General features: G+C 47.3%; 1 protein-coding gene and 1 non-coding gene across 6 annotated transcripts in view; one reads left to right on the forward strand and one right to left on the reverse strand.

Annotated features, from left to right (window-relative positions):
- The window catches only part of LOC133370913 (discoidin, CUB and LCCL domain-containing protein 1-like), a 66314-nt gene extending 54803 nt beyond the window's left edge, over positions 1-11511 (forward strand). For 2 of the 5 annotated variants that reach the window (XM_061597813.1, XM_061597815.1), the window contains exons 12-15: positions 1092-1182; positions 3134-3171; positions 4550-4672; positions 7775-11511. In XM_061597813.1, coding sequence (XP_061453797.1) covers positions 1092-1182; positions 3134-3171; positions 4550-4672; positions 7775-8316 — 794 coding nt within the window. In that variant the 3' untranslated portion in view covers positions 8317-11511. Of the gene's footprint in view, positions 1-1091; positions 1183-3133; positions 3172-4549; positions 4673-4850; positions 6488-7774 lie in introns of those variants that run through there. The other 3 variants (XM_061597814.1, XM_061597817.1, XM_061597818.1) reach the window with 3 other exon arrangements.
- A 497-nt stretch (positions 11512-12008) lies between these two features.
- LOC133371047 (U11 spliceosomal RNA) lies at positions 12009-12150 on the reverse strand. Its single transcript, XR_009759252.1, has one exon. It is a non-coding gene; the product is annotated as a U11 spliceosomal RNA (small nuclear RNA).
- Positions 12151-14328: the final 2178 nt, after the last annotated feature.

A 14328-nucleotide genomic window follows, 5' to 3' on the forward strand; every position in this document is an offset into this window, starting at 1 on the left:
ACCCCTTTCTGGGGATTTCCTCTAGCTACCAGTAGGAAGACTATGTAGGAATACCATCAGTAGTGGCTTCTGCCTGCTGAGACCTAAGGACAACTATAGTGTCTTCAACATTAGTATTCAGAAGCATAGCAGCTCTGATAGCGGAGGCAGAACATAACTGTTGTGGCTAGTCACCTTTGATAGCCTTATCCTTCCTTCGTCTAATCCCCTTTTAAATATGTCCAAGTTGGTGGCCATCACTCCAACTTGTTGTAGTAAATCAGTTTAACTCTGCACTTTTCTACCACTGTTGGAGGCAGTATGCCTCTCAGGACTAGTTACTAGGAATCACAAGTGGGAAGTGCACTGTTGCACTCTGGTCCTGCTTGTGGCCTTCCCATAAAAGGCACCTGGTTGGCCACTGTGAGAACAGGATGCTGGACTGGATGGGACATTGGTCTCATCTAGCAGGGCCCTTCTGGTGTTCCCTGTGTAAAGAAGTACTTCCTTTTTTTCCTATCTAGGAACCACACCTCCTCACAGCCATGCCTGCAGGCTTCACCCTCTCCTCTGCAATTTCAGAATTATAGATCCAGAATAAAACTGGGTGAGCATAGGCTGCCACCCCCTCCAATCTGCCTCTCTGGGAGCTAAACACTGCCAGAAGCCTTTTGATTTTAAGAATTCTGAAAGGAAGCCAAGTGTGGGACTAGATTTGGGAGACAAAGGTACTTTGCTGTGAAGCTCATGCCTCGCTTACCCTAGGAACCAATCAGCATGAGAGAGGAGGTGTATGTTAGCTACTGAGGTGGAGTCTTCTCAGTGACTTACCTTTCACTTCGATTGGCTCCAATCAGCACAAAAGGACAAGGAAGCATGTTGTTAGCGAAGTGAGAAGACTCTTCTCAGTGGCTAACACATTTGTGTTTCATGCTAATTGGCTCATACATTGGAACCCTCCTCCCAAAAAAGGGATCAGTGACCTCTCATGACCCTGGATGACTCCAGTGCTGCACACCATGCCTAACTTTATATACTTCTGTCATGCCCTCTGCCCCCCATTTTTCACCTTTTTTTGCTGCACCATTAGGCTTCCCCTTCTTTCTCTCCAGGGCCCCCGTTGCTGGTCATGCTTCTGATTGGAGGATTTGTGCTTATTGCCTTGGCCCTCTTGCTGCTGGTTTTTCTATGTTGCAAAAAGAGGTGGGTAATAACGTCCCCCTTTCTTCTCTTCAGTTAGTCATGCAACTGGTGAGGGCTCCTTTCCATCCCATCCTGGCCGGGAGGGAGATGTCACTGTCCCAAGGGCTGTGATGTAGCCTTCCTACAAGCTCCCATTGACAATAGGCTGTACATACCCCAAACACTTCAAGCATATGGCTTCCCCCAAAAAAGTCTGGGAACTGTAGTTTATTATGGGTGCTGGGAATTGTAGCTCTATGAGAGGTCAACTATAGTTCCCAGGATTCTTTGGGAGGAAGCCATGTGCTTTAAATATATGGTGGGTATACAGCCATAAATACAAGCTGAACTACATATGTGTGACAAAGAAAAGTTTCTAGCCAGGTCCCACAAGGAGTCCGTGAAGAGATTGTGGGTTTGTGGTTGGCTAGGGTGGTTGGTTACCTTCTGGCATCATGTTGCAATAGGGATAAGCTGCTGTTAGCTGCACACTCAACACTAATGGATTCCCGCCAGACATCACTTAGAACAAGGGTAGGGAACCTTGTGGTCCTCCAGCTGTTGCAGGACTACAATTCCCATTATCTCTGAACCATTGGTCATGCTGGTTAGGGCTGATGAAAGAGATCTCTGGGTTTGAGAGGGGTTTGTAGCAGCCTCTAGAGATTTTTTGATGATATTATTTAGCATTTTGATTCTCCCCCCCCCAAAGTGCTCAGAGTCCTCTTCCCCTGTGCACTTTTATCTTCACCAAGGATGGATCTGCCAAATGCAGTTCTCTCCATTTCCCCCCTAATCTCACATTTTCCAACCTTAAATTCTCCACATTCCTGCAGCAATTTGTGATTTTAAAAAATCCTGATGAAAATTCTTCAGCATTTTGGTGTGAATTTCTCCTAATAAATACATTATTGCATGCAGTTTTGACAAATGTACACATTTTTGCAATTTCTTTAACGCAATGCATTTCTGAATTTTTTCACTTATGTATGCATTCTTATGCACACTTTCCCCTAATATATGCATTTTTGTAAACATTCTTTGGTTGGAGCTGGAATCCTTTGGTTTGGTTGCACTGTAAATTTAAGATAAATGCAAATTTGATATGGCTTTAAATGTGAACTGAATCAAATTTCTCCTCCATTCCTAATCCTCACAGCAACCCTGTGAGGTAGGCTATGGTAAGAGATGGTGACTGCCATAAGATCACCCAATAACCTTCATGGCTGAGAAGAAACTTGAACCTGGGTCTCCCTGCTCATAGACCAACTGTATGACTCGGGATAGCCAACATGGAGCCTTCCACATATTGTTGGACTAAATTTCCATCATCCCTGACCATTGGCTATGCTGGCTTGGGCTGAAGGGAGCTGGAATCCACAACATCTGGAGGATGCTACAGTTGCCACCCCTGCATTATATTGTGCTTGCTCTCAACAGTGCAACTCCTGGACAACCATCAAAGGATAAACTGTGTGTACACAGGCCCAAATGTGCAGAGCTGGGATGTTTGCACTGGTGCAAAGTTTGTCCAGGTGCCACTCTGTGGCTGAATACACATTACATTGAAAGCACACCACGTCCCACAAAGAATCCTGGGAATTGTAGTTTACCCATCACAGAGCTGCAGTTCCCAGCACCCCCAACAAACAACAATTCCCAGCATTCTTTCAGGAAAATAATATGCTTTCAGTGTATGCGTTGGTATTCAATGTTAGTCCTACTCAGAGTAGACTCATTGAAGTTAATAGACATGACTAACTTAGTTTCATTAATTTCAATGGGTCTACCCTGAGTAGGCACAGACCCATGGTGCAGCGCTGGCTGCTTTTGCACTTTGCGATTTAATTTCCTGTTGTCTGTTGTAAAGAGCAGCTTGCAAAACAAGGCTGCTACTGCTGCTTGTACAGAAGTTCAGATCCTTTGGGTGGAAATTGCTGTTGAACTCACTTGATATTTTCTCTCTCTCCAGCAGAAAGACAGCGGATCAGGATTGCAGCCTCATAAAAGGTAAAGCACCTAACATAAAAGGCAGTCATATTTGCAAGCCAGTGGGTAGACTGCTCTGCCTTTCAGCCATTGGAAGGGGAGAAGAGAGTTGATTATTTTGTGCTTTGCCGCCCATTTTCAAATGGCTTCCCCCACTCTTTAGAAGTAACTGACACACCATTATTACTATATCACTGTCACAGCGACTTGCATCTGGAATGCCCTCCCCAGAGAAACCCACCAACATTCATTCTGGCCCCATCTGCACTATACATGTAAAAAAGTATCATATCATTTTAAACAAGTCATGTCTTCCCCTAAAGAATCCTGGGAACTATCGTTCGTTAAGGGTGCTGAGAGCTGTTAGCAGACCCCCATTCCCAGAGCTACAATTCCTAGAGTCCTCTGGGAAGAGGGATTGTTAAACAACTCTGGGAACGGTAGCTCTTTTCAGTTACAATTACAACTGAAAATTTACTGAAAATGCTCTTTAACGTCTTATAATACAGCTGGAAGGGACCTTAGAGATCATCTAGTCCACTTTCTTGCCCAATGCAAGATCTGCAATGCAGGATGCAACTATAGCATCCCAGATAAGGAGGTGGCCTCCTCTAACTTGTTTAACTTACAAGATGGTATCTATGTGTCAAAGCAGCTCCACGGGGCTGATTATTATTATTATTATTTAGTGGGAAATCCTGGTCCTAGATTTCCTGCATCATATCCAATTTTGGCTCTTAACACTACAGTTCTGGTGTTTCTGATTCCTATGAGTGACTGCTCTGCAGTCAGTGTTAAACTGTATTCTCCTTTCTTCTGTCAAAGACTGTTCTGAGCTCGCAAGTGGAATCTGCAACAAAATGTTGCAGAGTGCTCCTCTTCACGATGCTACCCAGCCAGTCTTGCCTTCAGGATCCTCCATTCCATTTCCCCTCTGGGTTTCTAGCCCTGATTTCCCAAAAGTCAGTCAGCGTTCTGTGTCCCCAAAGCATGTTCAGTCTGACCTATTTTGCCCCCCGCATTTTAGAGGTTTTTTCCCTTTAAAAACAAAATTGTACTTCTGCAAATCCCCCCCCCCCTGCTTATACCACCCTTTTGTGCCTGGATGGAGCTTTTTCGGCACTTAGGAGAATGAGTTTTCTAGTAATATATAACTGCCTTCACCAACCAGGTGCCCTCCACATGTTTTTGATTATAACTCTCATCAGTCATAGCCAGCATAGCTTTGATTGAAATAGCAGCTTGAAACCAGGAAGAGTATGGCAAGTGGAAAAAAGTTACTCTGCCCAATCATTTTGTTCTCTCTTCAAAACCGAAAAATGGACTGTTTGATTGCAGTAGACAAAGTTGCTTCAAACTTTTGTTTATTACGCCTGCTGACCTTAAGATTCCACTTCAGGTTTCCCAACATCAGAGGCCAGCCAGGTATGTCCCAGAGGGAGCCTGCAATTGTCCACCTCTGAAATCGCCTCATTCCCTAAGGCTGGAGCCCCAGAAGATGTCAGTGGGATTCAGTCTCCAGGTAGGCTAGGGCTAGAGAATGGCCCTCCACCCTGTAGAGCAAGGGCAGAGAAGCTTTTTCAGCCCAAGGGCCGCATTCCCTTCTGGGCAACCTTCCAGGGGCCGTATGCCAGTGGTGGGTGTGGCCAAAAGAAAAAGTAGGTGGAGCCACAAATACTAATTTTACCTTTGTTCAGTAGGTTTACTTCGACACACGCTCAAAACAACCCTCTCCATCCGGGCAAGCAAGAAGAATGATCAGAGTTCTTGGACACATTCTAGGGAGGGAAGAACATTCAGAGAGGGGGCAAAGCAGGGCCGGTGAGGGCTGTGGCAACAAGAGTCCTGAGAGCCAGCCAGAGGGGCTTGGAGGGCCACGTTCAGCCTCTGGCCCCGAGGTCCTCTGTCTGATGTATAGTCACCTGGAAGGCCCAGACATCCCCCTGATAGCTCTCTTTGGGAGCAGGGAGATGTGTGAGCCCTGAGAAGCGATAGGATTGCATGCCTGCAAATTCAGCACTTGCTAGATCTGTGTACTTCATTCGGCCATTTAGAATCTCCCTTCTCCCATGTCCGCTGGACTCCCGGCAGGCTCTGCCTCCCACCGCTGTATCTCCTGGCCACTCAAATGACAGTCTGAAAAGGGTCCTATGCTGTCAGGCCCAGGATGTGACTCAGGAACCAGACCAACGGCTGTAGTTAATTCGTGTTTTATTAGGGTAATGTCCAAACAAAGACTGCGTTTTCTCATGAAGCAATACAGGGATACAGGTCCTGCGGCATTGGGAGAAAGTTGACAGAGCAAGGGACTTCTTCCCGCCTGTTCTTTAAGAAGGGGCCAAACGGGCGCGCAATCTTTCGCTCCTCCTTAACTGCCCCTCAGGTACTGCCCGCCTTCCCCCCCTTCTCTCCTGTCTTTTCAGCTGTCTGCGTGTGCGCGGTGAGGGGGGAAGCATCACCCCCTCCTCTTCTGAAGTTTCCGATTCCAGGATGGGGGATAGGGGAGGAGCTGATGGTAAACTGCCTCCCCGCTTTTCGGCTGTGAGCAGCCCTCCCTCTTTCCCCTCTTGCTCTGAGCCTGAAAGAGGGGGAGGCATGAGAATGTCCAGGGAGGGCTCAGGCTCCCCGTTGCCAAGCGACCTTATCACTGGCAGTTCCTCTGTTTCGTCTTCGCTCCAAAGGGGGGAAGTTCCTCCCCCTTCCCTCTGCCATCCATCCGAATACTCTTCTCCCAACTCTCCGGGATCCAGCTCCCCGGGATTGGGGCCCCAGCTCTGCCTTCCGACATATGCAAACAGACATATGCATGTAGGCCTCCGATCAGGGTGCTGCTGAACACACCACGGTCAGGGGCACGGCCAGCAGCTGCATCATTAGCAGGGGGCAAGGCCTGAAGAAGAGTCCAGAGGGTCAAATAGAGAGATCTAGAAGGCTGCATTTGGCCCCCAGGCCTGAGGTTTCCGATCCCTCGTGCAAACCGTGCTTAGGGAAACTCAGGCCCAGGGGCTACCTAGATGGCCCTTGGCATTCTGCCTAGGCCATGCACACACACCCCCAGGCCACACCCTCCAGCAGCCCTGCTGTGCAACCTCTTCTGGTGATTTTACCTGGCTGGAAAAGAGTCACGTCTTTTGCTCTGGCCACACCCACTTATACCTCTGGCCACACCCACTACTGGCAGTCAGCCCTTGGAAGGTTGCCCACGGGGGAAAGTGGCCCTCGGGGTGAAAAGGGTTCCTCGCTCCTGCTGTAAGGTAACAGCATTGGGGGGGGGCTGCCTCTCTTGGAAGCTCTGATGTGTGGTGGGTGGGCTTGCCTCCACCTCTGCTCAACCTGCACACCTGTCAATAAATGCAAACATTACAAAATGCCATAAGCCGCCAGTGACCTCCTTTCCAAAGGAAAACAAACCCAGTTAAGTGCTACCCCATCCCACCTCAGAATAGTTCGCTGTTCGAAGAGGAGTCAGCATAAAAATATTTAGGAGCAAATCATCTTGAATACAACTAGAAGCACCCCTGTCTTCCTCTGTCCTTCATTTTCCCCCAATACAGAGGGTGGGGCAGGAGAAGAGAGTATCCTGCCCTGAAGGCCTTTTCTGATCTTACTTGTTCCTCTTTAATGGAGTAAAGGGTTAATTCTAAGGGACTGGGTTTGGGTGCCATAAATTAGCCTCGAGCCAAGGTGCTCATTGTCCAGAAGCAACTTGAGTAAGATGGAATGCCTCTTATTACTTTCATATTTGCTCCATTCATACATATATACACAGAGAAGACCAAACACTCAGCCCATTGGCTCCCGAATTCCATCCATGATGCTAAACACGTAAAGGGGGAGGCAAAGGGGAACTGGGCACAAGGCCATCAGCAAACATCTGCATTCTGGAGCAGCTGGTGGGAATGCCATTCATGCAAAGGGCCAGTCCAGTAAGAAGGAAGGGTAGGAGGGCCCCAGAGCTTTGGGGAATGTCCATTTTGCACCCTGGCAGAGATCAACCCAGCGGAACCCCTTTTGTCACCAGCAAAGTCACTGAAAACAAATTCCGTTGCTGTGTGTTGTGTCAAGATCAGTGCAGCACATGAGCAGTAGTTGTAGGATCAGGACCAAGCAAAATATCTCCCAGGCTGTATAGGACCTTGCACACCAACATAAGCTCATAATCAGAGACATCCTAACAGCTATTTATTCATGACATTTATATCCCACCTTTCCTCCAAGGAGCTCAAGGTGGCATCCTGTGAGGTAGGTTAGGCCGAGAGCAGCAACTGGCCCAAGGTCACCCGGCGAGCTTCACAGCAGAGCGGGGATTTGAACCCTGGTCTCTCAGGTTCCCAGTCCAACACTCTAACCCAGCCTTTCCCAACCAGTGTGCCTCCAGATGTGGTTGGATCACAATTTCCATCTTTCTTGACCGTTGGCAATGCTGGCTGAGGCTGATGGGAGTTGTGGTCCAACAACATCTGGAGGCACTCTGGTTGGGAAAGTCTGCTCTAACCACTACACCACATGGTGTTGCATTAAACGGAGATGGTGTAAATTAGGCTTCTAATGTATTATTTTAGGTAGCGTGTCTCAAAGGGGAGATTCCATAATTTCTTGGGAACTTCTCCCCCACCCTTTGCAGAATATGCCGAGCCAGATGTTGTTCAAATCAGCCCCACCACCCAGTCCATCCCGTCTACATTCAAGCCTGCTCTGGATGAAGGCTACACACTCCCCCTGGTGGTGAATCATTACGATGTGCCAGGCAAGTGCCATGAGTATGCCGAGCCTTTGCCACCAGAGCCAGAGTATGCCACCCCCTTCATAGACCAGCCGGCGGAGCCAGAAGTAGATACTTGCAGCAAGAACGTCTGCGGCATCAAAGTTCTTTCCTCTCCCCAAAGCCAGGCAGGCTCCCTGGTCTCGCCACGATGCCTGGAGGCCCAGATGCAATACGACTTCCCTGCTCAACGGCCAGCAGAGAAGCCAGACAGCAAAGCAGGCGAAGCTGGCCTGTGGGAAGGACCCGCCCAAACAGGCAAAGTCTACACGGAGCCTCAAGGCCATCGGACTCCGAGCCCAAGAGACGAACGCCCTCCTGTCCAGCTAGCTACCTCACCACAGGGGCGCTGCTTCCAGCTCACGGACTCCCCTCTTGCACACATCTATCACGAGCCCCTGTGAGCCACACGGGGGGAGGGATCCCGATGATGCCCATCCTGCAAAAGGAGGTGGACTTCACTGAGGATCTGGTGACCTTTCGCTCAAGGGCATAGGGAAAGCCACCTTCCCCTCTGTCAGGCTGCTTGTCCATCTCATTATTGCCTACTCTGACTGGCAGAGGGTCTCCAGTAGAGATCCTTCCCAACGCTACCTGATCCTTTTTTTGTTACCTGGAGATTGCCAAGGACTGGACCTGCACACAAAGAATGTGCTTCCCCACTGAACTGCGGTCCTCCCCCCTCCCTCAAAAAACACCAAAATCCATGATATGCTTTCTCCCCCCCCAGCAAAGGAAAGTTGGCTCATTTTGTCCATGCTCATCTTCTGCGTAGCCTGGACCATCTTTCATCTCCTGGGGAGTTGACGGTGTCCCTTCTCTCACCCTAATTTAACCAATACCTCTGGCTTATCTTCATGAGGACTTGAAGGAGCCAGCCAGGAAAGGGCAGTGGTGATGGTGAGGAATTGCAAGTCTATGTCACAGATATTATATATGTGTATCATGAGGCTCCCAGGAAGAGGAAAAGAGGCAGGCCTCATCCAGAGGAGTTCAGTAAATCTCCCCCACATTCCGTTATTAAAAACTTGAGGGCATTTCATAAACCAAATCAAAATCCTGTTTTCTTCCTCCTCTTCCAAATGCCATCAGCTGCTGGCAAATCCACCAGCTGTTTGTTTTTTATTTGCTTTAACTATTAATTTTCTGCTCAGACTCAAAAGTGGAAATGTTCTCCCCCCCCCCCACTTGTGAAGAGCTAAAAAAATACACTATGTAAAGAAAAAGTGTACATGCCTCATGGGAGCAGAAAGAACAACACAATAGCAGTTGCTAAAAAGTTTTCACATCTTGCAGTAGTGCAAAGGGAACAACATGCTAGCTATTATTAAACGAACTGTCGGGCATGTTTTGTTTGGTTAGTGTCCATAGATGATATCAGCAAGGCCAGCGCCCTAGCCAGTGAATGCCCAGGGTCAAGGGTTCTTGCTTTCTCCCTTCCTCTGTCTCTACATAGAGTCCTTGTATGTCGAACGTTAGTTCATTTAAGCTCTCAGGTTATCAACAGCAGTCGTCTAATGTAGGTGGAGAATAGAAGACCCAACTCAAGAATCTTGAGTCTTGGGAGGTACCAGAAATTTTCTATTTGGGAGTCAGACTTCAGACAGCAGAAGAGTCTTTATTCTGTTATATATGTTATTTATTCATATCTTGCACACTACAACTAATAAAATGCATTCTAGGTGGCCTTAGCCATCACTGCAGAAACAGAAAAATAAATCGGTACAAACGAAGATGCTGGATATCCATTTAACATCCAAGTATAAGACTTCAAAGGCACATCTTAGTTAAAACAAGTTACAATGGATGGACTGCGTTAAACTCCAAGTTTAGAGTTTAGAAGAAATTCAGCTGATAAAACACACACAAGCCCACTAAATCTTCTCCTTCCCTTTTTCCTGTGCCTTCAAGAGCTGCCCATCAGAAATTCAGCTGCTGTGAACCTTAAGAGGTATTTCCCCCTCCCACTATGCCTCTCAAACTACGTTTGCTCATCTCCTGTGATTTCTTCTCCCTGTCTCCTTTCATACCTAGCTTCTAACCTGTGGGCCTACTTGAACTGTAAACATTTCAAGGCTGAGACCTGCTCTGTGAGTACTTTCATATCTCATCTCACCCCCTTCCTGCAAAGTCCTTTTCTGATCCTCACACAGCCACACGCTGTCAGATTGCAACCAATCCCTTCTGCCTGTCACTCATTCTCACTCTGCATTTCACTCAAACCCTTTCTCTCACAACAGGTTCATACTGAGCATGTGCGGGGTACACCCTTATGAACTCCCACTGAATAACACTGGCCACAAAAATGCCTTTTTAAAAAATGACAAGCATATAACATAATTAATGGGTAATGGCACATACTATTCATCCTCTTGGCCTAATCCAACACATAATCGATAAATCCACCTGAACTTCCCAGAGCCACTCATCACACGTTTAACTCCTTCAAAATATGCCATTTTTTCTACCCCATGTTTGGCATGGGCCATCTTCAAACTACCTCTCCTACACTGCCAAGTTTCAAATCAATCCACTGAACCATTTTTAGCTAGAAACCAGAAGTCGGGAATTCTTTTCAGCCCAAGGGCTGCATTCCCTTTTGAGAAACCCTCCGAGGGCCACATGCCAGTCGTGGGCGGGTTCAGAGGCAAAAGCGAGCAGAGCACTGAAAGCAATATTCTACCTTTGTACACACACTCCTTATCCTCCATCCAGACAAGCAAGAGGCATTATTAGAGTAATAAACATTCCAGCTAGGCAGAAACCCTAGGGGTATGAAGCAGGACCAGTGAGGGGTGTGGCCTGGAGAGACTGCCAAGGACCAGACTGAGAGGCCGGGGTGTGTGTGTGCATTTGGTTCCCCATCCCTGCTCTAAGCCATAGAACCGACTCCTCTGCCCTGGATTTCTCATCCAGCCGACTTGCCCTCAATATAGGGCAACAACTTTGGGCCTGACTGGGGAGGGCAGCTATGAGAGAACTATGAAAGGTCCTCAAATGCAAAGATGTATCACTGAACACTAAAGTCAGGATGATTCAGGCAACGGTATTCCCGATCTCTATGTATGGGTGTGAAAGTTGGACAGTGAAAAAAGCGGATAAGAGAAAAATCAACTCATTTGAAGTGTGGTGTTGGAGGAGAGCTTTGCGCATACCATGGACCGCAAAAAAGACAGATAATTGGGTGTTAAAACAAATTAAACCAGAACTGTCACTAGAAGCTAAAATGATGAAACTGAGGTTATCATACTTTGGACACATCATGAGAAGACATGATTCACTAGAAAAGACAATAATGCTGGGGAAAACAGAAGGGAGTAGGAAAAAAAGGAAGGCCAAACAAGAGATGATGGATTGATTCCATAAAGGAAGCCACAGACCTGAACTTACAAGATCTGAATAGGGTGGTTTATAACAGATGCTATTAGAGGTTGCTGATTCACAGGGTCGCTGTAAGTTGTAATTGACGTGAAGGCAAAAAACAATAGCAAGTTTCTGGAATAGGGAAATCCTCACCATATACTGCTTTCAATGTTTTTGTTTGCCGCCCTAGGCTCCTTCTGGGAAGAAGGGTGGAATATAAACTTAATAAATAAATAAACCACTGCACTGGTTCTACATAGTGTGGTATTAAACTTCTTAACAGCTGATAGGGCTCCCTATTTAAGGGGGTTAGGAATTAGGACACTGTTCATAGCAGGTGGGGAGGGAAAATATTGAGACACCCACAATATTCTCTGCACATACTACAGACTGAAGCCAAGTTTAAAAAGGGGGAGCAACAGTAGACAAATCTCAACACTTGGTGTGGAAAAAAAGGTTTTTATTTAGGTAATACTTGAAGTTTATAAAGAAAAAAGTTTCAGTGGTATCACTATTTTCTCCGCAAGCACAAGGTTTCAAAGGGAAGAAAGAGTTATAAAAGTTGCACAACACAAATACTGGCACCAGCTATAGAAACCTCACTTCAGAAGAACGAATGAGTAAAATCAACTCAACCAATGTGTCAAACACAATATTCATTGAGAGGTTCAGAGGTTTAGGAATAACCAATAATATAGTCTTGACTAGTAACTATCTTTTGACACCCTTCAGTAGGGGAGCCAGAACAAACGATTACCAGCTACCCCGAGCACAAAAATTATGCTTCCGAAATCTCTTGATAGCGATTCCGCATGGAAAAGAGCAAAGCCGCAGCCGCCCCTCTCCATGTGCCACTCACAGCAGAAGCCCTTTTTAATGCCTTTCTTCGCGGATGCTTTACCAAGCTGCCCGGGTCTCCAGTGTAAGTCAGAGCGAGCGGCTCAAAAATGTCACCACACAAGCAATTTGAAAAAATGCTCTAACATCGTAGTGGCCTTAACTGCGCTTTGGTTCCCCCTCACTTATATTTAGTTGCATTTCTGTGGAAAGATATCCATATTTCCTCCCCCTCTTCCTGCCTATATGCAAATTATCGCATGGCATTCTGGTACCTTACTAAAGCTTGTTAGAGCGGAGGAACAGCAAACCTTACTACGAAACGAAGGTAAAGTCTTATGCCTTCCAGTGTAAAAGGAAAAAAAATAAATAAGTCACAGCACTTGCAATGCGAGCCTTTGCATGCTTCCTCGCGGGAGTACGTTCCACTGCGTTGCAAGAGACTTTACTCCCAACTCAGGCGTGCCTCCTAGGATCTCAGTGTTAATTCTTGCAAACTCCAGAGATCCAACACAGCTGAGCTGTGCGTGAGCTGGAAAGAAACACGGGGGGGGGGGGGCACATAGAAAAGAAGGCACAGATGAACTTCATCAGAGGGGCTATTATTTATTTATTACATTTCTACCCCACCTTTCTTTTCATGATAGAAACCCAAGGTGGCTTACATATGGTTCCCAGGCAGTCTCCCATCCAGGCACTGACCAGACCTGGCCCTGCTTACTCCCTACAGAAGGGAGTAGAAAAAGAGGAAGGCCAAACAAGAGATGGGTTGATTCCATAACGGAAGCCACAGACCTGAACTTGCAAGATCTGAACAGGGTGGTTTATAACAGATGCTCTTGGGGGTTGCTGATTTATAGGGTCGCTGTAAATTGTAATCAACTTGAAGGCATATAACAACAAAAACCTTCCAGATCAAGAGTGGAGAACGTCCAGCCTGAGAGCCAAATGCCGTTCTCCAGGCCTCTCTGTCTGGCCCTATGGACTCTTGCCAAGGCCCACCCCTTCCTTAGCCACATCCTCTTTGCCCAGTCCACACCTCTCACCAGCTTTCCTTCACATCCCCTGGGTGTTTTTCCCTGGCTGGAATGTGTCCCTGAACTCTGATAATGCTTCTCGCTTCCTTGGCTGGACAATAGAGAGAGAGAGTGGGGGTGTCTGTTTAGAAACTATCCTCCTGTATGAAGGTGCATCTTCATAGTCATTGCCTTACCCACTTTTGCCTCTGCCCTGCCCATTCTGGCATGTGACCCCCAGAAGATTGCCCAGCAGGGGGCATGGCCCTCAGGCTAAAAAAGATTCCCTACCGCCAATCAAGAGTGTATTAAGAAACAGCTTTCATTTTCAGGGACAGCTGGTACAGCACAGTGGGGAGGAGGGCCTGGCTGGGAGTCCAGAGTCTGTGAGTCCAAATTCCCACTCGTGTGTCCTGAGTGTAAAGGGCCAGCTAAAGATCACCCCCACAGAGAGTGGCTCAGGGGTTACATGCCCTGCCACCTGTGCAGCTGTGGGCAAGCTGCATAGTCCCAGGGAGCCCAGGTGCCCCCCAGCTGGCAGTTGCAGACAAGGAAGAGGCTGACTTGTGCAGCTGTGGCAAGCTGAGCAGGCCCTAGCCAGCTGGGGAGAACTAGCCTCAGAGGGAGGCAATGGTAAACCCCCTCTGAATACTGCTTACCATGAAAACCGTATTCATAGGGTAGCCATAAGTTGGCATCGACTTGAAGGCAGTCCATTTCCGTTTTTTTTTTATTCTCGCTTCCGTACCTTCACAAGAGAGATTAAGCCCCACTGAGCTCCATGGCAAATACTTTCCAAGCGCGTTTTATCTACTTATATTTTTACCGTCCTTCTTTCTAGGCACTCGGAGTTGGTGATATAAATCTCTCTTGGGTTTTAAAAGAAAATCTGCACAACAATTCCGTGAAATAGGCTAGACAGAGAAAGGGTTGCATTGGGACTCGAACTCAGAATTCCGTACCACTACATCAAGCTGGTTTAAGAGGATCCTTTTGCACGAGGAATAAAGGTTCGCTCTGCCCCCACACCCCCGGGCCAACCTGATACTGGTGTAAAAGTCCGCAAGAGGCCCAGCTGCTTCTTTCCTTTCGCGAGAAAAAGAAAAATCACTGTCGTTTGGAAGCTAACAAGCCAGCCACCGCCTAAATTCATAAACGTGTCTCCCCTTTCCAACAAGTTCCAATCAAACTGCGCCTGCG

Source organism: Rhineura floridana, chromosome 15 (genome assembly GCF_030035675.1).
Source record: "Rhineura floridana isolate rRhiFlo1 chromosome 15, rRhiFlo1.hap2, whole genome shotgun sequence".
NCBI lineage: Eukaryota > Metazoa > Chordata > Lepidosauria > Squamata > Rhineuridae > Rhineura > Rhineura floridana.